Source organism: Papaver somniferum, chromosome 1 (genome assembly GCF_003573695.1).
Source record: "Papaver somniferum cultivar HN1 chromosome 1, ASM357369v1, whole genome shotgun sequence".
In the NCBI taxonomy this organism is placed as follows: domain Eukaryota; kingdom Viridiplantae; phylum Streptophyta; class Magnoliopsida; order Ranunculales; family Papaveraceae; genus Papaver; species Papaver somniferum.
The window spans coordinates 37,526,524-37,548,601 of record NC_039358.1 but is presented as its reverse complement, the minus strand read 5'-3'; the positions used below and the strand labels follow the sequence as shown (position 1 = coordinate 37,548,601).

The 22,078-nt window shown below is 36.6% G+C and overlaps 1 protein-coding gene and 1 long non-coding RNA gene across 3 annotated transcripts; one reads left to right on the top strand and one right to left on the bottom strand.

The window, feature by feature from the left end:
- Nucleotides 1–6,540: 6,540 nt before the first annotated feature.
- LOC113327718 lies at nt 6,541–9,159 on the top strand. 2 transcript variants are annotated; one of them, XR_003349160.1, is made up of 5 exons: nt 6,541–6,913; nt 7,159–7,303; nt 7,535–7,809; nt 8,639–8,713; nt 8,824–9,159. It is a non-coding gene; the product is annotated as an uncharacterized LOC113327718 (long non-coding RNA). The 2 variants fall into 2 exon arrangements; XR_003349164.1 differs by having other exon boundaries at nt 8,639–8,718.
- A 5,629-nt stretch (nt 9,160–14,788) lies between these two features.
- Nucleotides 14,789–16,356, bottom strand: LOC113327710 (ubiquitin carboxyl-terminal hydrolase 12-like). The gene is made up of 3 exons (XM_026574852.1): nt 16,095–16,356; nt 15,844–15,986; nt 14,789–15,756 (listed from the first exon to the last, which is right to left on the bottom strand). Exons 1-3 carry the CDS (start codon nt 16,208–16,210, stop codon nt 15,461–15,463), a joined length of 555 nt encoding a protein of 184 aa, XP_026430637.1. The 5' UTR covers nt 16,211–16,356; the 3' UTR covers nt 14,789–15,460.
- Nucleotides 16,357–22,078: the final 5,722 nt, after the last annotated feature.

Here is a 22,078-nt window from a genome sequence, read left to right as displayed (position 1 = left end):
TCCTAGTAGGGTGGTCGAGAGTTTGGGGTCGAGAGGAGGTACAGAGAAGCAGAAATCAAGAGTTGATGAAACTCTGATTCTGCTGCTGCTGATGATGAAGAACACCAAGAAAACAAAGAACAGACTCGCAAGGACAGTCGTTTATCAACAGTGTCTAAGACGCACAGCCGTGGGTCGCAGTGCAGTCTAAACAGCAGCAGCACTTGTGTTTTATCGTTCATTCTGTGACGCTTTTTATGCGTCACAGATTACAGTTTTACACCATTTTCTCCTTTTCTCTCCATTGTAAACACCATTTGAGCTATAAAAATATATTTTGAGCGTGTTTTCATCATGAGGAGCTAAAACCCAACACTGGGACGACGGAGGAGGCTGAATTTCATCCTTGGGGTAATTTATTTTATTCTTTTTTATGACGTTTGCATTAATCTAAAATTGAAATATGATTTGAATTAATTGGTTTTTATTTAATTTGATGATGTATGCTTAGCTTAGTTGTTTTGATACATCATGCTTAGGACTTACAATCAATGTTTTAAGAATCTATCTTGGCAAAATCAGAGTCTATGTTGATTTTATTGAGTTTTAATTGTCAAAGAATATATGAATGAACCTTGTGTAGTGAATTCAGCCAAATCCTTAGTCCCAGTACCTCTCACCCATTGTTAATATTTTTGTATATATATTTTTATTAAATCTAAAAATTCTATTTCCTTCACAAGTCTGAAACGAATCCTACTTACTACAACCCCATCAAAAATTTGTGAATCACTTACCAACACATATTTCGAGAAATATGTAAGCGAGTTAAACTCATTTCGAAATATCAAATGTGCATAATAGAAAACTATATCGAACTACGACTTTATATCTCAATATAGGAGATAGAGTAGAAATAGACTTTTCAAGTGATAGATGAGCTTCAGTCTCCACATACCTTTTGTTGATGAAGCCCCACAAGCTCTCCTTAGTAGTTCTTCGTATTCAATTGATGAACTTCGTGAAGTCTAATGTTCAACTAAACAATCTATCCTAGTCTGAGACATCTATAAGTAGACTAGAAATCAAGACTTATAGTTTTGATCACTAACATTCACAAACAAGCTTGAGATAGCAACTTTTGCGAGTTCGACCGAGCAATGCTCTAACAATCTCCCCCTTTGTCAATTTTAGTTACAAAACTATCAATACATATGGATTACAAAACAAATAAACTTTGTAGCTTCTCTTCCAAATGCTTGATATCCTTGGTTCTTCAACATTACTCGAAATCTTCGTCACTTTCAAGTACTACAGTGACTCTGAACGTGTTCAACTCAGCATCATAGTTGTTGAAGATCCGTAGCAATAACAATGAAAAATAGTTGCTCTCAACATTGTTATACAGTGTCATAGTATCATTATACATCATCAAAGTCCAATTGTATCACAACTTTGACAACAATACTATGGCGATATGTATCACTCCCCCTTAGTTAATACTTCAGCTCACAATGAAAATCACTCCCCCTTACAAAATGATCTGTAAACCATATGTATTTGTAGTATGAAACTACACATTAATTCTCCACCTTTTTGTCAATATAAATTGGCAAAGGTACGAAAACTAGTGGGATCCTAATGAAATTTTCATAGAGATACTTCATGAGAAAAAGAGAACAACATATCAACTTTTTAGATGCAATCATATAGCCGAAGCTAAATGCATTCATCAAGGAGTTTATAAAGATACAAGAGAACTCCTACAATATTCCACAGCCGCACTCCCCAGAAAGATATGGTGATTAAGCACAAGTTCAATTAAGAACTCTTCCCCATAAAATGTCATTCCCAAAAGAACAACAAGAGCGACCACACTTTCACACGAAAAGAAGGATTTCTTTGGACAAACACAAAGATACTCAACAGAAGTTTAACTACTGAAACAAATGCAGAATTGAAGTAACACTTAAACTGGAATTCCAAACTCAATTGCCCAACAGATCGAGATAAGTGCAGGCGAAAGAGTTTAGAAAAGACTAATGAACCAAAACAACACCAATAGACTGCCGTAAGTGTTGAAATGTATCAAGATCTAATGGTTTGGTGAGAATATCAGCCAATTGTTGTTCGGAAGGCACAAATGGGCTAAGATCAAATTTTTCAATAACATTACTTGAGACATAGATTAAGATAAACAAATTGGTCGATTGATCAAAACCTTAGTTGATTTATGCCATTCTTAATTATATCGAAATATCGATATCTACAGACTATACAAAATGGTAACATCAGTTTAAATGACGCTGATGAGAATAATTGTACATAAGATCAGTTGTAAAACCTGTTTTTGACCAGATTGAATTATCCTAACTATTTTGACGGAGCAAGGCTCCTCAAAAAAATATTATTATTCTCGTAAGAGATGGAAAGACAATGTGAGTAGTCTCATTCTATCAATAATCCTCAGAATACATACATCAGAAATAAGTTTGTTCACTCTTCTCCATCAACTCCGAAAGTGCGCCGTGTCAAGATGGTTACAAAAGTAAGTTTTTCAAAGTATTCTGGGAAACAACTCATTCCCAATTGATAGCAATGGATCGAAGTTTTTTTAATAATCTAAGCATGCATCCTCTGATGAATCACACAAACTTAGCACTAATACCTGAAGTAAACCATCCTTTAAAACCTTCACAATTTAGACCCATAGCACTCTGTAAAGTCACTTATAAAATCATTGCAAAAATCCTAGTCAACCGAATTATACCCCTTCTCCCTTTCTTAATAAGACCGTATCAAAGTTCTTTTGTGCCACAAAGATCAATCCACGATAACATAGCAATTTCTGGAGAACTCTTCCACCATATCAGAACCTCAAGCATCACCAAAGATCCAAAAATAGCTCTCAAACTGGATATCCAGAAGGCTTATGATAGCTTAGATTGGGGATTCATCAAAACCTCATTGACAAAACTTGGATTTCCATAAACCTTTATAGATTACATTATGCTATGTGTCACAACAGTTACATATTCGGTCAACATAAATGGTACACCTCATGGTTACATCAACCCAACCCAGAGGTATCAGACAAGGAGACCCGCCATCTTCTTATATTTTCATCATATGTGCTGAAATCCTATCTACCAATCTAGGAAACCTTGAAAACCAAAAGTCTGTTCAAGGACTCAACATTTCCAAAAAAGCACCACCCATTACTCATTTAATGTATGCGGATGATTTACTAATTACCCATAAAGCCTCGGACCAGAGTAACCAACACCTCAAGACCCTACTCCAATCTTATGGCACATCTGCAGGACAGGTAATTAATACTTCCAAATCAGTAATAACGCATCACCCAAGACTAGATCCGATCAAAATAAATGAGAGTAAAGGGTACATGCGTATTTTTCTAACTTTAGGACACCCCTTATAAATATAGGGAAGTTGGCCTAATAAAATCATGGTCCCAAAAAAAAACCCATAGTCCCAAAAAATCGTTCAAAAGAAAAGTCGTCCCACCAAGCCCACCAAGGGAATGTGTTTGTGAAAACTATGGGGAAACCCATTTTTCAGATTTTCTCCACCGTGAAACCCACGGACAGAAATCTTCACGCGCGCACCCATTTTTTGGGATAAAATTTCTACGAAACCCATTTTTTCTAAAATTCCGATTTCGTTTATTTCTTCATAAATACTCTCAGCTCCTCGTTCTGTCTCAGAGAGGCGATAATATCGTCTTCGGTGATCAGTTTTTTGAATACGTTGATCTAGAATAAGATCCCTTATCATTTTCAGCTCTTCTAATGACCATCCAAACACGCTTGTCATCATATTTCCAGGTATTAGTTTTTGAATCACCATTGTTGGAAACAATTGAGAGGAGATCTTTTAGATGGGATGCAAGCGAGAGAGAAATTTCCCCTTACGAAGATGTTTTTGCAGAGACTTCTTTGATTAGTATGACATCAGTTGATCTAGATCTGTAAGTAGAAAGACGAAAAAACTTTTTCTCTATTGTAACATATTGAAAATGGGAGTATTTCTGGGACGTTGGTGCCATAAGTTGATTTAGATTTTTGCAGGGAACTAAAGAGATTGATTAGAGGATTATTTTAGGAGGATTTAGCAGATTTGATTAAGCTAGTAAGGAAGTGAAAATGAACAGATTGGAAAAAGGGAGGAGGTGAAGAGACATGAGAGAGAAACATTGTGTCTAAGGAAGACAATCGTGAATCAATAACAATAATATGATTGTTTATGGTGATTATGCAGGGTAACAATTACATATATCTTCGTTGGACGACCAGAGTGAAAGTAGTTGCTAACCCTATTGAGTTGAATGTTATGAATTTCGTGCAATAACAACAAATGGGAACTAAAGAAACTAGAACGAAAGAAAATTGTGAAAGATGTGCGAAGCAAGAGGAGAAAGAAGATTAGAGAAATCGGTGGCATTGACAATATCTCAAATGTGATAGTGCAAATTCAGAATTAATCTTTGTTTCAATTTGTGGAGTAATGACCTGCATTTAACATGCAAGTAGGTGTTTTGGGGAAGGCAGTGGAGCTGAGAATCTTTCATTTCAGCTTAAAAAGTGATGTCAGTCTATATTTTCAAGCTCGTAATTTTGAAGGATCACGACTTGATGCATGATTGAAGTCGAGATACATATATTTGTTGAATGGGTATGAAATGGTTCTCGATTACAAGGTCCAGTGCAGGCAGAAAATACGGGGTTCAAAAACGAAGAAGATATGGTGGTTTTAGTTATGTGATTGAACACAAAGGAGTTGGGGAAAGATATTTGTTGTCTAGTTTCGTACGGACTGCTGTCGAATTTCAACAACAATGAAATGAAATTGGGTCTGACCGGAAGTGTAAAGAAAACACAGTAGAAATTGTTCTTGATGGATGGAAGTACAAGCAGTCAGTGGTGGTGAACTGGTGATTAGAGACAAACTAAGAAGCTAGAACTGGAGTTTTTTGTGAACGGAAAGTGGGTCTGAAATGATGGTGAGATTTTGGTGATGTTATACATGAATGAATGGGGTAGTATGAACTGGGGTTAAGAGCAGCAATCAAATGTAGTTGGATTTAATTGGACATTTATGGATGCATACTACATCGAGAAAATTTGTTGCATAACACGTTCTGCAGTTTTTTTTTTTTTTGCATAACTTGTTATGCAGTAGAGAAAACGGTTGCATAACACGTTATGCAGCTACTTTTTTCTTAGTATTGAAACCAACAAAAAATAAGGTTGCATAACTTGTCATGCACCTACAATAATATCTACATAACATGTTATGCAGTCGTGAAAATATGACTGCATAATGCATTATGCATCGAGAAAATTGTTGCACAATCTTTTATGCATCGAGAAAATAGATGCATAACATGATATGCATCCGTAAATATGGATGCACACTGCATTATGCATCAATTTTTTATGTACACACTAAAATCAACCAAAACAATGGTTACATAACTTGTTGTAGATGCATAACTTTGTTCTGCAGATGTATAATTTGTTATGCAATCGAGAAAATGGTTGCACAATTCGTTATGCGTCTGCAGAATGTGTTATGCATCTTTTTAGGTGGCTGCATAATGGTTATGTAGTCAGTTTTCGAAATTTTGCTTAAAATGATGATCACCTCCGATTTTTTCGTGAAAAACAAAAATTTGATATTGTTGTTTGTACTCCTTGCGTAGCTCTCTTAAAAAGATTTTCAACGATATAAAATTTGTAAAATTCCAAGGCGCGGATTTTTAGATATGTTATATCCAAGTTGCGTTGTCAATTATACCCCTGATGCATAACCTGTCATGCGGATGCATAATCCGTCATGCAGCCATTTTTAATAATTTCATATAATTATGGGTGTCTCGGTACCTAAAATTAATTGTGGGCCTGACAATGAGAATATTATTGTGTTTACTCAAAGTATGCTATTTTAGCCCATTATATATTGTCCAACACTGTCAAAAACACGTGCAAAAGAGAAAGATATAATCCCACCGGCCACCAGTTGAACTAGAAATCTAAAGACTTAAAGGCCTAGACAAATAAAGCTCCCACGTTGAACGGTGAGGAAACCCTTGCTTTCTGTCGGTCGAAATAGGCCTTTTTTGAGTTTTGTGAAACGAGCATTTTGGTGAGGACACTTGGCAACGTACGATTGGTTTAAAAAGAATAAGAAAAAGATAGAAAAAAAGAAACCAAATTCAATTTGTAATTCATTAATGATATTATTTAGGTGAGGTAACGTGTAATTGACTTAAAAATTTGGAAATCGAGTACCTACCATATTAGGATTTTCCCGCCAAATCTATCTTAAAAAAATAAATGGTTTTTGAACCATCCGACGGCTTATAATGGGGTATCTTTTGTGATCAACGACTCCAATTCTTCTCAGAATGGAAAAGATAAATCATGGCTGAGAATTAATCCCCTTCTAAGCCCTGATCCAACCACTGGGATCAATTCTTGCAGTTCCGTTACAGATACAGTTATCACAAACATAATCCAGGGATTCTCTTCGGTTACAAAAAAATTCTCAGAAAACCTGTATTTGCCCTGATTTCAATCCCTTTGATTCAGGGTAATCAATTTCATACGTTACACTAGAACCGCAATTTTCCCCTTGAATGATTCCCTGCATAATCCCCAACAAAGGTTATCATCTTCACCGGATTCTTCATTTCTTTCTTACGCCTACTCCGATATATTTGACTACTCGGTCAGCTTAGGAACCCGCATCTCTTATATTTGATGTCTGTTTCTTGATGCACCTTTATGGGAGTTTCTTAGATTGTTTAATTGCAGATTTATCAAGACGTCTAATCCCAGCATTAATTGGATTCTCTCTATAAAATGTCTAATCCAATTCCAGACAGCGTCCCTTCTACCTGTTAATTCATGTAAGTTTTATCTATTTCCTTTTCCCGCATACATTTTATGTCCATCCTTCTTTCCTTTTGATTCATGCAAATTTGATAAATTTTACATTTTCAATTGCTATGATAATGTTGCTCTGTGATTTTCGCTTTGTCTCTTGATCGATGATGGTACTTTAGCCATTCAAGTTCATACTAAGTAATACCGTGTCTGGCTTAATTTTATTTCTTAATTTGGTTTCTGATGAAATGCTTCTTAAAATTTTCAGTAGCTATCAAAAGAACAGATGAATTGCAAACCCCAGAAGGCAGCATCCTTACCGGATGAAAAGAATCCTTTCTACTTTTTTCTATACAGGAGAACATTTTGATCATCATAAGAAAGGAATGGATAGAGAGAATCTCATGATAATGGTATTTTTTTCTCTCTTTTTTTCTCTTCTGCTTTTTGCCTATAGGTCTAAACCAAATGTTATGTTTTTAATGCCGTAATTCCTCTTGCAGAGTATCAGAGAGGGGTTTGGTTTTCTAGATTTTGGATTTATCACCACTACGTTCTTTTCTAGCTCTCAGTCCTTTTTATGGACATTTCGTGGCAGACGGGTTTATGTATTCATGGGTTTAACAGTCAAACATTTGCTACAGGTTATATATGGCAGTGTGGCACGAAGCACAGGTGAGCTGCTAGGGATGTTACCTGGGCCTGCTATATACGTGTATTGTGCGGCTGGAATTCGAGGAATCTGCACATGTTGGAATTTGCAAGTGATGACAGTAGTATCCAGTTAGACGTTCAAACTGTGTTAACTTGAAGCGCAAAGAATCCATGAAATTGGGGTCGGTTGCCGTAGCCAGTAGCGATGGACGAACTTAAAATTTTCAGTATCAAACAGGATGAAACGTCAATAATCCCAGTTCAGGTAATTAGGATTTAGTGCCGATGTAAAAGTAAATTAAAGTTAAAAGTTCATTTGCGGTAGTATAATCATCTGAAATATCATATGGTTGTCGGTGATGTATGAGGTAGCAATGACCTTGTTGGGAGTATGTAATAGCATCATTTTGTGCAGAAGAGAAGGTTATGAAACTGTATTATAGGAAGTCCTTTGAAGCTTATTACAATCTATCAAGGTACACTACTATTGTGCAATTCATTGAAATGAGACACATTGAGAAATAGAGAGAGTTGACAAGATATTTTAATGCATGCCTTAGTTTTGTCTAGATTCGGTTTATTGCTTGAAGGGTTCCTATATTAGCTTGCGTTTATTACAGTACAGTTTTTGCATACTTATTCTCCCTCTATGTGTGCATGTTAGGCTGTCGGTTCAGCTACAACCGACATAGTGAAAGAGGAGCATTCTCATGGGCATAGGTGAATTTTGAATAATGGTAATACTTACTATGTGGGTAGATATATTTGGGTGGATTTGAGTTGTGAGTTATACAACGGTAAGAGTTTCCATAAATTACACTTTGTAGCCAGAGGTAGGTTCTCAACTTGCGGCTTAACCTGTTCATTAGTTTTAGTTATTGTTACGATTTGGCCAATCTAAAATTTTGATGTTCATCATTTCTGTATTGGTTAATAGAGCATGAATGTCAATATCAGAACACTAGATGCTCCATGAGTTTTATTGCCATGATTTTTGCCAATAAATGGTTGATGTTTAACATTTTGTATTGGTCAATTAGAGCATGAATTTCAATGTCAAAACAATAGTTGCTAACTGGCGGCTTTGGTTATAGGGTTCCATGATTTGGGAATTTGTCGTGGCTTATCTATTGTACAGAAGTAAAAGGTGGCATATGATCTGGATTCAGGTGAGGTAATCTTTCATATGTGGTTTTTTTTTTTTTCTCTTTTCTGTTTGGCTTTGCTTTTGGTTTCAATTTAACGTGTTGAGCTATGTACTTCTGTTTCAACTTCTCAGGAATTTATGCGGGTGTTGGATTAGGAATTTGTCTCTTTGCTCCACAAAACTGCTTTTCAGAGCATTGGAAAACTTCATGGAAGCAAGACAAGTTTCATCCTACATTTAAAGCACTGGTACAAATGTAGATGCAAGCATTAGAAGGAAACAAATGATGAATCTATGTCAACGTACTAATTATGTATTTCAGTGAATATTTTGTAAATGACGAATAAACAGTAATTCCATTTTAGAGTGAATATTTTTGTAAAATGTAATTCAACTTTGGCAGATGGATCCGTCTGGAGTTTAATGCAGTTGTTATTACCTTCTCAGTTTTCGACAAAACTGTATTAGTCTCATCCAAGTTTTCGACAAAAATGTAAAAGAAAAAAATGTATCTCAGTGCTCACATAAAATGAATCTTGGGATAGTTGTATGTGCGTTACATCAGATGTTGCAAATATGGATGTGGCGACCTATAAACTAGGCACCATATCTAAGGAGCCAAAGATTACATTTTCACTCCATCTGTATTAGTCCCCGAGTAAGAGGTACATTTCAGCCCAACTTCGTTCTGTTACTTCCGGAGTGAGCAATTGATGGATATGCTCTCTGTTTAGTCATCTAGCAGATATAAACAGACATAAATTAATTTGGTAGGTAATATCTAGGGCTCAAAGAAAAAAATATAAAAATAAAAAATGATTTTTTTTAGGGATCATGGTTTTTTTGAGGGACCATGATTTTATTAGGCCACCTTCCCTATAATGATAAAGGGTGTCCTAAAACGTTGAAATGACTAACCTAGCCTTAACCTAATTTAATTTAAAACCAACCTAATAACCACATATATATATATATATAACCACCACCTTCTTCCACCACCACCGCCCACCACCGCCGATTACCACCACCACCACCTCCGATTATCACCACCACCAACCACCGATTACCACCACCACCTCCTCCCACCACCACCGCCACCGCCTATTTAAGAAATGTAACAACATCAATGCAATCACAATTAAGTTCGGTTACATAATAATTTTATCGAGTATAAAAGACGCCAGCCGCAACCTGATTCTGCCATGGGACCACTCCGGAGGTATTTTCCAACAAACTCTTCATTTTAATTTGATTTTGATTGCTTCAATCGAAAATAAATCATCAAAATAGGGTTTTAATAGGAGTTACAGGGCCATGTTCGGTTAGGCCGATTTTCCAAAAAACCCTAGTTTACTAACCGAACTTCTTGAAAATGAAGAACACGAAGAACAGTTCGGTTCTATTGGATTTAAAACTAAGTCACCGAACTCTCTGTTCGGTTGTTTCGCAAAATTTTTTAAAACTACAAAGTAACCGAACTCCACCCTTAGAACCGAAAAAAAAAACAAATCCAGTCTAACCGAACTGTGTTGTTGTGGCCACTATGTTGAGTTCCAAAATAACCGAACTTAGCCAATAGAGTTCGGTTTGTTCGCAAAAACTTTTAAAACTGCAAAGTAACCGAACTTAGCCAATAGACGCTGGAACTTCACATTTTTGTTTGTTTGTTTGTCAAGTTCGACAACTTCACAATTTTATCGAGGAAACCGAACTCAGAGTTCGGTTGGTTAGCTGTTAGGTTCAAGTTTGCGAAAGAACCGAACTTTGTAAACTTATATACTCTTATATTACGTAAATTTTGGTTAGATCAAAAGTGCATGCAGTTTGTGAACCAACCGAACATAACGCTGTAACTCCTAGAAATTCTATTATTTGAGAGTTCGATAACCTGCGTGTTTGGAACAAGTAACCGAACTGCACTTTCAGATGAGTTCGGTTACTTGTTCATCTCACGGGGCAACCGAACTACAACTTCAGATGAGTTCGGTTACTTGTTCTTCATATAATGTAACCGAACTGTTCAAAATCCAGTTCAAATCCGGATCATTTTGAAGATTAACAAATATTGTAGGAGAGGATGGAGATGAAGAAATAGATGAGTTTTCATCATTTGAATACTCAAACTTAGTGAATTGGAATTTTTATTTATTTTCCATGTTTTTCTCCTTCATCTTCTCTAACTCTACTCTCTCAATAATTCTACTCAACTAATAATAAACCCATCTTTTAATTTAATCTCACTAATTATTTTTAACTAAATCCTTCACTAATCATAGCCTAAAATTAATTAAGAGGGTAGATTAGGTATTAAATAAATAACTAGATATGGGGTGACCTAAAATTATTTCTAATGCATTTACCCAAAATAAAACCATGGTCCCAAAAAAAAACCACGATCCCCAAAAAATCGTTCAAAAAAAAAAAGAAGAGGATAGGACAACATAGCCTATATGCCTTCGTTTGTGGGCCTATGATAAGGTTGTTAATCATGATTGTGATGATTCTTTGGGCTGTAAATGTTTTGCTCCAATGTGAACGCTCTAGGAATACAAGAGGAGACCATCGTGTAGTTCTCTGTCATCAACAAAATATCAAATCCTGGACCGTCACGGCACGAGTTATTTCTAGTTTATAATACAAAAAGAATAGGTTTTTGAGCTTGGACGGTCGGATAACATTTTGAAAGACAAACGTTGCACCCGACCATCCCAGTCTCATCCAAACGAAAGACATCTGACAGTTGTCGTTTCTGTAACCCCTCTCATTATGAATCCAAATTTATTAATCTTTAATTATTGCATCACTTCTTAACTTCAAATATTCAAAGAAACATTAAATGAAATCATAATATATCATATATGCATTAATTGGATATAGTGGTGAATTTAATGGGAAATGATATTTATTTATTTTTATTCTTAACTCATAAGTGAGATATGCATACACACCATTACTTAAATAATTTTATGTTCATTTTGGATAATGTGTATGGATAATTTCACAATGTGTTTATAGATATTATTTTCGCTTAAAACAAAATAAAAAGCAATCTTGCAAAGGGACACGATTGAAAGTCCGGTAAAAAAGAAAAATTACACCAGTCAGATATTATATTAAAGCACTGCCGTTACGACACGAGCTATCTCTGGATATTTATTAGCACTCTCTAATAACCTCATGCCGTGCCGTTACGACACGGGTTGTTTCTAGTGATATTACAACTTTTAAAGTATGTCTTGCATTGCTAATAATAATCAAATTCATTTAAAAGAATAAAATTGTTGCTAAACGGATCCTAAGTTTATCGATAAATAATTCGTTTCGTAGTCTAGTTAACATATAAAGGGAAAAAAATCCATATACTTCACACATATTCTCTACGAAAATAAAATAAATAAATAACTAAAACCTACACATATTTAATATATTTACCTCGCCATAACAAATAAAAAATACATCGCCACGGGGTGGTGCGAAATCCACGCACACCAAATAAAAATATATCGTCACGGGGCGGGGCAAAGCCCCGTGTATACCAAATAGGGGGGGGGGGGCAAAGCCCGACGCACACTAAATAAAAAATACATTGCCACGGGACGGGGCGAAACACACGCACACCAAATCAAAAAAGCGTGCCCGCCTTTTTCCAAAATTAACATATAGGGGAAAAAATCCACATATTCTCTACGAAAATAAAAGAAAGAAATAAATAAAATCTACACATATCTAATGTATTTTCCCGGCACACAAATAAAAAATACATCGCCACTGGGAGGGGCGAAGCCCCGCGCACACCAAATAAAAAATGTATCGCCACGGGGCGGGGCAAAGCCCCATGTATATCAAATAAAAAATGGCTCGCCACTGGGCAGGCACACTAAATAAAAAATGCATTGCCACGGGGCGGGACGAAGCACAACTCACACCAAATAAAAAATGCATGGCCACGAGGCGGGGCGAAACCCCGCGCACACCAAATCAAAAATGCATGACCACGGGGTGGGAGCCCCGGACACACCAAGTTAAAAGAAAAAATGCCCGGTGCGTAGCACGGGCACACATCTAATTGTACTTCAAATTTAGATCATGAGATTAGCAAAATCAACGTCTCGCCCGCTCCAAGTTGGGATTTGGCCACATTGTCCGGGCGTAGGCATGCGCTGTGTGTGATCATTATAGCTATAGCGGATGCCGAGGGCGCTGCGTCTGGCTGGTTTCACAGAGCAACGAACACCTCCCCCTCTTGATAGTGGAAGGATCAAGAGTCTGATGTGCCCGTTGCTTACAATTTTGCATCCCAGACACGCTTTTTTCAGTCTCAGAACGTTCTCACAACACCTATCAAGACATCTCCTACCAAACTCCAATCATTTCAGTTCAGTATAAGCTAACAAGAATAAACACAAAGAGAGCAAAAAATTCAGACTTGCATGAAGGAAAAAGACTTTGAGATTACAAGAATAAGTACTAGCAATCTGGATTGCGGAAATCCTTCACATTAACATAGCTATATGAGAAAGAGTAAATAAAATCGTCACGCCAACTCATACATCTGTCAGGCCACCACACAAGTTCACACTTCTGGTTTTCGAGATGATAACTATATACACTCCCCTGCAATCCAAGAAAAATCATGTCCAAAAATGGATGAATACCAAAGGGCTCAAATAGACGACCAGGCCCGCTACTGACAGATTTCATGGTATGCAAGATGGCTTGATTTTTATCCAACATGTCATCTATACAGATGCAATGCTTCAAAATCCAAGTGCTATGATCGTCAAACTGCCACATACATAATCGATATTCCTTATCGTAATTAGTATAACACAACACACCTCTGGAAATCCCAATCAACCCACTTCGACGTCCCCGACATGGAACTTTTATGACTTGAGCTGACACTGTTTGTGATTTGAGATCAAACTGTACAATGCGCCTTCTCTTTTTTCTTGTTAACATGTATAGCATCCCATCCAAGTATACGGCCTTCTTTGCCCAATGCGCCTTCTCTTTTTTCTTGTTAACATGTATAGCATCCCATCCAAGTATACGGCCTTCTTTGCCCATTTAATGCACGGATGCCTGGAAATATCATCAAATCCTTTAACAAGTAGATGCTTAACCCAATTTCCTGGTACTTCGTGTCTAACCCACTTGCAAACTTCAGAAGAAAATATATCCATCATCGGAGAGCCAATGTTCGGACAAGGTAAAACGATCTTGTAGTTATTGGATTCGACAGGATCAAAGACTATGGCAGCATAATTATGTTTAGCAGCTTCCAGAGGTTCAGGGATCGGAAAACATTGATTTGTTGCTCGGTTAACGACAACATAGCGACAATCAAAGCCGGCTTGGTATAGGGAAAACCCATTACAACAGTCAACTTGCCAATAACGTACGTCGTCGTCAGCTTTATCTTTTGGAACGGAACCAACATAATTCAACTCGGGCATTTTCTCAGAAAAGCAGTACGACTCGTGAAGTCTTCTATATCCTCCCTCTGTATAAGTCAAGGACACAGATACCTGCTGTAATCCTCGGAAGGCAAACATCAGAAATAACTTTGTTCCATGATTTGGATACGCACTTGAATACAGTCAAACTCTTTACTGGTAATCGACACAAGATCTCAGTCGCTAAACCTATAGGAAAGTGCTCTAAGATATCCTTGTTTAAAGAAACCATAGATGGTTATTCCAAGAACTTGGCAGTATGAACAAACTAGATTAACAGATAAGACGTTTCTGAGGAGGCTGCAGAAAACAATTCTGAATTTAGGCAATCTTCAGAGGAAAAAGTTATGAAAGGATATTTTGAGAAACCCTATATAAAGTTGGACTAGACATGGAGATGGCAGGGACTTGGGCTGTTAGTCCCCCACATGTGGGTCGATGTGTCCCAGTTTTAACTCAGCCTGGTGAACTGATTCGGTTGAACAACCCCCATTTTTTGTAGGCACATGTGCATAGAGAATGCAAAATATCCAAAGAGGGCACTGGATCTTTGCTTCTTAGTTGCATGGGCATTAAATTTTCCCTTGGTACCCGGAGCAACATTTGCATGATGAGAATTACTAGACAAAATGTAGGTGAAATCTATTGAGTATTACTTGTGTGATGATTAATTCATCTGAGACTTGAATTACAACAAAGTGTGTGAGTTTCTATAGCAAGACCATGACTAAACAACGGTTCAAAACAAGAGATATATATATGGACTTGCAAATATTAGGACCTAGTTGTATCAAATTTCAGAACATTCCATCAAACAATAGATTTTCGCCCATTTCGAGATACATTTCCATATCTGATTCCGAAAGTATTCTATAATCCAGATGCATTCTCCTGCACATAATTCTTTGCTGCGATCAATTGATCCTCTGCCTCCTTCAACTCACCCTCCCTTGTTCAACTTTGATTTCGCAGCATGCAAAGGCTGACTAAGTTCCAGCAACTCATCCCACAAACACCTCTTTTCACAATCTCAAATCGTTCTCGAAACCAGCTGATGTGAAATTCAAATTTCTCAGCCATCTTTGTCTTCTTTTCCCAAACATCAAATCATTTCAGTAGACAAGTCCATAAAACGGCATTGGTGCATATCAATCAATCACAGAACAGATCAAGTCTCTGACAACCATAACTGTGACAGAATCACACGAGATAGGCCAGACTTTGGACCACATTTAGCTCAAATCTGTTTATACAACGAGGCTTGTGTTTTCAGAATACCGAAGCCTCCATTGTCTACATATTCCCCAGATTCACAAAAAAAACACACCTTTGCTGGGTTGACCAGAATGCTCCTCTCTGTGTACACTACTACTAGTACTAGGATCTGTTTGCAAATTAGACACCGATTCTGAACCACTGTCCGGGTCACTCTTTTCATTATCACTACCCATCGACTCCTTGTTCACACTGCACGAAACCTCAAATTCGATGACGCAGCTATCATTCAAGATATATCCTTTACTAGAGTCATGAAGTTCACTAAAAGGGAATGCCAATGATGAACCATAACCCGAATAAGATTGTTCAGCGAAAGCATTTTCCAGTTCTGCGAAATACAAGAGAATTACAAAGTTAAGTTCCTCAATTCAACATAAATTTCTAGATGCAACAGCAGCAATTGAAAAGCAAATACCAGATCTCATTGTGTCAAGGCCATTTGTTTGGCTATTAATGGTAACGCTGAACTTAACTGCATCCTCTGGAAATATGATGGAGTCAGGCTCAGCAGGGACAAGGGACACCAATAAGGAGTCTGTAGGATAAATCTGTGCTTTCCTACAGTAAAATAAATGCTAGAATTAATGACTAATCTATCAAGAGCAGAAGAAAGATGACGAAAGGCAGCGAAACAAAATTGAAGTGATTTTTGTGAGCAGAGCATACCATGTTCTGCCACCGACGACAAAAACATCAGAGTCTAATCCGTCAAGAATGTCTAATTTTGAAACGTTATCGATCTTCCACATAAATCTCGAAGATGCATACACCTGAGTTAACATAATTCGTAGTAGACAGCTTTAGATCTCTAAGAATAGAGATTAGATTAGGAAAAAAAGGAAAGAATCAAAGACGAAAGATGAAGGCATGAGCGATCAAGAGAATCAAGCGATACTAGAAAGATAAGAGCAAGATTTAGCTCATTTCATTTCCTCCTGATCCACAAATGATAGCGAAGTCAACCTTTCTATCTACTTTTACTAAAGTCCAAAGCACGTGCTACTAACATGACTCAAAATAGTAACCGAGGCTAACAGTTAACCCGCTAAGATTTAAGCATCTAACATGCTGTTCCTTTTCGTTTTTTTTTTCTTTTTCTGGCTTGACGGACACTAATCTGAATTGGACTCATTACATGTGGCTCGAAATTATTAGATGGTACAATTATAAGAAATTTTAAACCGAATCAGACTCCAGTAAGATGTGTGGCCAGCTTATGAGGTACAATGATACCTGACTCAAATAGTTTCGGGTCAGATGCTTGAGCCGAATCAGATCAATAGTCGGACATCAAAAATGTGAGAAAACAAACAGTTTGATATTTGAATCGTGTTAAGCCGGATGCCAAATCAAATCGTGAATCAAATACAAACAAATAAGGTGTAATTACAATTGAAAAATGACCGTCCTTAAAAAACAGAGTCTGCCCCCACGAGTAAATTTTTTTATATCTTAATTAGATTCCAGTAAAATGTGTGGCCAGTTTACGAGGTACAAAACAATACCTGACTCAAACAATTTCGAGTTAGATGTTTGAGCCGAATCGAACCTTTAGTCAGACCTCAAAAATCTGAGTAAACAAACGATTCAATATTTGAATCCGGTTGAGTGGGACGCCAAGTCAAAATTAGATCGTGAATCAGATACAAACAAATAAGGTGTAACTACAGTTGAATGATGGACGTCCTTAGGAAAACAGGGTCTGCCAATAAGAGTTTTTGAGGAAAACAAAAACTGAATCAGAAATAAAAAAAGCTTAATGTAGGTGAAGTAGATTACATTGGAGTGATCTTATATAAGGCCTCCTTACAATCGGCAATAAGTAAAGATTACACACAAATACAAGGAAAAGTAATCAAAGATAAGCACAAAAGTCTTTATTTAGCTATAGGATAATTAAAGATAACACAAAATTGGTTAAGAAGATCAAAATCAATAATTCCTGGGTGAAAAAGACATGTAAAATTTATACTGTTTAAATGGATGAGAATTTAAAAATAGCCAGGATGTAAACAGTTTCATCCTACTAATTTTCAAATACTTTTTCTTATTTTTAATTTACATCAGGATGCATCCAGTTTCATCCTCGCTTTTAAGTTTAAGCCAGGATGAATCCAGTTTCATTCTTGCTGTTTTTTTGGTGTCCATTTCACCCATACTAATTTTTACTAATGACCCATTTTCCGGAGACATAAACCGGTGAATTTCTCATGACATAATTATTGTCTTCCACTTAAAAGATCCTGTAATGCTTTCGTTAACCTTTCTCTTTCGGTGGTCCAAGCCTCTTTTTCCTTTTTGAGGCTGGAATTTTCGTTTTCTAGAGAACATTTCTCTGCCCGTTCTTTCTCTCTTTCAGCGATCAACTCATGTTTCTCATTTTCGAGGCTGGAAATTATATTATCTTGGCGTACACCTTCATTGTCTATTTCAGTGATCAACGCATTTTTATTTCTTTTTCTCTAGGACTGGATTCTACAAAAGCAACCCCTCCGCTTTCGATATAATGAACTTGTCGGAATGGAAGCGTAACTGCAAATAGACCAAAGAGCCGCATGTCTACTGCCTCATCCGACCAGAAAAGAAGTGTTGGGTGCATGTCTGGGTTTTCTCGAGGATACGTTTTTGTAAAGACCATACCTTGAGAGTTGACAGACAAATCATTTCTACATATGAAAGCTGCTAGAGCGTCATAATCACTCTTCTCCCATGGCATAATACCGACCAAACTGTGATGATCAGTGACAGGATACGCCTCTTTGGTATTCAAATCTCTCTCCACAAGAGGGTTGCCGAATTTTTCACGAATCCTGTAGACCGTCATGATACCTTGATTTGAATTAGCTAAATACAACTCAGAATCGCTAAACCACGTCATAGTCACCGAGAGAGGCGAGGACACGATGATAGGGGAACAAGGAAATGAAAGAGGGAGGAGGGATTTGAATTAGCTATTTTGGATACCACCGGGCCTTACGGCCCCGGCTCAACCTCTGGTTAGTGACAAGCATCACGTAGTTTTCGGTATTGGACTCATGATTCTTAGCTTGAAAAATCCTGTAAAAATATTTCAAAATATCAATAATACGATTGTTATCTAGGTGTTTACATTGATATTGTCTGATTTATGTCATCTAGGTATCAACATTGATAATTTCCTCAATTTTTTCCTTTGTATTTGATTCCATTATAACTAAATGGTGATCAATGATTAAACTTGAACATCACCTGTCAAAGATGGAAGTCAAAGTATCATGTGACTTTAAGTGAATGATGTTGAGCGTTTTTATCTAACAAAATTAAATTGAACCGTGGTTTGAACAAAAATTGGTTTCTTTACTTGAAACGAACAAATGAATAATTCCGATATTTGCTTTAATAATTTTTTATTAAACCCAGAGGCAGAGTCAGAGTCTAATTTGCAAATCAAACCCATAGATGGAGGTGGTAATAGTAGCGCTGGGGAGCATCCAGGCCAGCCCTTCGAGGAAGGGCGACATAACAGCAAAGGTGGTTTTTGTGAAGGTGAGGAATTCGAAGATATTGGAGGCTTCAGTATTTCGAAAACACAAGCCTCGCTATATAAACTGATACTAGGTGCTTAGCTCGTGCTTTGCACGGGCATTGTAATATGTTATGGATAGATATTTCAGAAAACACCTAAACAAATTCCAAAAACATCTATCAATTAAACTGCTGACTTTTGTTGAGAGAATATCAAATTTAAGTTTTATGTATCAATCACATTAATCTCAACAATCATTATCCAGACTTGACACACATGACTTGCTTCCATCAAGTGTGTAGTGCATCAAACAGTTGTAAGTTACGTATTAATTCATAACAATTAATGACTACTAAAATACCTGTTTTTTTGTGAGAAAAAACAATTGATGTACCATTGATAACTTACATCATTCTTTTTCAATGGGTGCTACTTTTTTTCTTTTTGTCCCGAGTGGTTAAATGGCTTTGATTTGATAAAACCGCCGCCAATATACTTTTATAAGGTTGGAAGTGTAGATAACTGACTCATATCTCGGTGGGAAGAAATCATGCTTGAAAATGTGATGGTAATTCTACGGTTGCTTACTTTAAACGTGCTGCAACTAATGTAGGGTAAATCATTTCAGGAGAATCATCTGCAATGGGAGATTCCAACATCATAATGAACTTGAATTTCCGAATGATTGAACTCTAGTATTGTATTTGATTATCAAACTATCTCTAGTAGTTATTTTTACAGTCTAAAACTCATCTATGGATTACAGTTAAGTTCAAAAGTTACAACATCAAAATGCTCAGCCTAAACCCAAGATTAGTTGTTTCAGTCAATACATCGACTTCATCAGCCGTAAATGTGATGCTTGGCAGGAGAGAAACAAAAGAGTGAAACAAAACCAACATACTACGACACATATCCCGAGGCCCAAAAAATCCAATCATTCTCTATCCCCTTCAAATAAATCTTCCACTGTAGCCAACCGAAACTTTAATTGACAACCTCCTCCAGGAGCCATTTCCACGCATAAATCTAGATTCCTTGTAAAGCTTCTGGAAACCTCCAATTTTGTCTTCTCCAAGACAATAATCCAGATTCTCTTCTCCAAGACACAAATCCAGACAAACAATTGTAAGGAATATTCAAGAACGTCAACTCTTGAAGGGAACTAAAAACCAATGTATTTATTTATCAGTTTATATCTCATCTTTCTAAGAGTTTCACCGGCCAATGTTTACTCGAAATGCATATAAAATAATAATTAAACCACATTCTTTACTTCCCATAGATATCCAATTGGATTTTATCATCCAACTACTACAAACATAAAGCAAAAACGCAAGGGTCCAATCACTAGTTCGGAGCCTAGAATTTGACCAAGTTATTACCATCCAGGCACTCTGGAAGCATACTCATACATTGATTGATGCTTAAGAGATGTTAGTTGTGCAATCTGATTTCTTATTCTTGTCTTGGTTTATTGTCTAAAGTGCACCCAAGTAGAAAGCTATGTATTATTTCTACTATTCATGGTACCAATGGATCACACGGGCTAAAAGAGTTCTTACCATTTGAAGTTCAGTAAATATCTTCAGCATGCTCAGATGGAGTAAGCTCACCATCTGCATAAACAACTCGGAAATTCAATGTGCTGTTAACCTGCAACTGCATGAAAATGATTACAATGCATAAACTAACGCATAAACCTGCAATATCTTCAGACTATGGAGATGCTATAGGTATAAATTGCTTTCATATAATAGGTTTCTCTTTCTTCTGTATTGCTTATTCTCCTAAACTCCTTTTTACTTGAAAAAGAGTGAGCACATTTTAGAAGTTATGTATATGAAGGTACAATTAAATCTTTTCCATATCGTCCCTTGGCTTTTTCGGATTGACCTTCTCAAAACAAACAATTGTGAAAGCATGAAAATTAAAATGTATCTACCTGATATGATTAAGATTTGGCTTTTCAGCGTTTTCTTGTGCAACTTTTTTTTTTTTTTTGAAGCATCCCAATTTATTTTATGAAGAAAGTGTCGGTTCATTACCCTATCTATATGACTTCATTGTTCATGCATCAACATGGGCCTGTTAAATGAAAATGAAACATAATTAAACAATTGGCTTTTATTGGAAATGCATTTTATTAGCATAATGTACTAATAAAATTAAGGTTATTAATCATGAGAACACATCAAGATCGGTGTGCACCAAATATTAAGTTTTTTACTAAGGTAATTCATTTGGAAATTAACCCCATTCCGACCCAAGATTTTAAAGTCTTGATGGGCTAAATCAACTTGTGTAAAGAACCAAGAGGTGAATCATTTTCCTGATCGTGGCTTTGAATAGAACATACCAAAAACTTTATAGGCATACAAAGTCATTTTCCTAACCAGGGTGTATTGATAAGGGGTGTATAATGGGTATGCAATGACCTATACACCCTTAAACACTTCGAAAATATTGATTTATAGGCTTTAGGTTCGGCTGACTCGTGTTGATGAGTTATCAGCCGAATTTTCCGCTGTAGACTGAATTCTTTCGATCTTGTTTTGATCATAACTTCTTCGTCCAATGTCGGAATGACCTCATTCTTTTTGCGTTATCTTCGTATTTTCATTCTCTTGAAGATGAAGATAAAATATACTTGATTTTAGTGAGTTAAAATCTACGATTTTCATTATATAAGCTGAACCATTAACATTTTTTATTCCTGAACTCTCAGGAAAAGGTTCGGCTTACATCTATGAGCCGAACCAACCCATTGATGAACAGTTCGGCTTACATCTATGAGCCGAACCTCACATAATTTTTCTTCCAGATCACACAGGACTAGGTTCGGCTCATTATGATATTTTTAAACAAGCCGAACTAGCTGGTTCGGCTCATAACAATAACACTTTCAGCTTGCCGAACTGTTCATTAGTTGTCAATATCCAGGTTTCAGATCAAGGTTCGGCGCATAATTTAGGTGAGTTGTGAGCCGAACCTAAGTTCGGCGCATAATGCTGTTGTTTTTTAAGCCGAACGGTTTTTCAAATTTTCAGCCTGAAAGTGTATATGAACAGTTCGGCTGATACGATTTTCATTATATAAGCAGAACCATTAACATTTTTTATTCCAGAACTCTCAGGAATAGGTT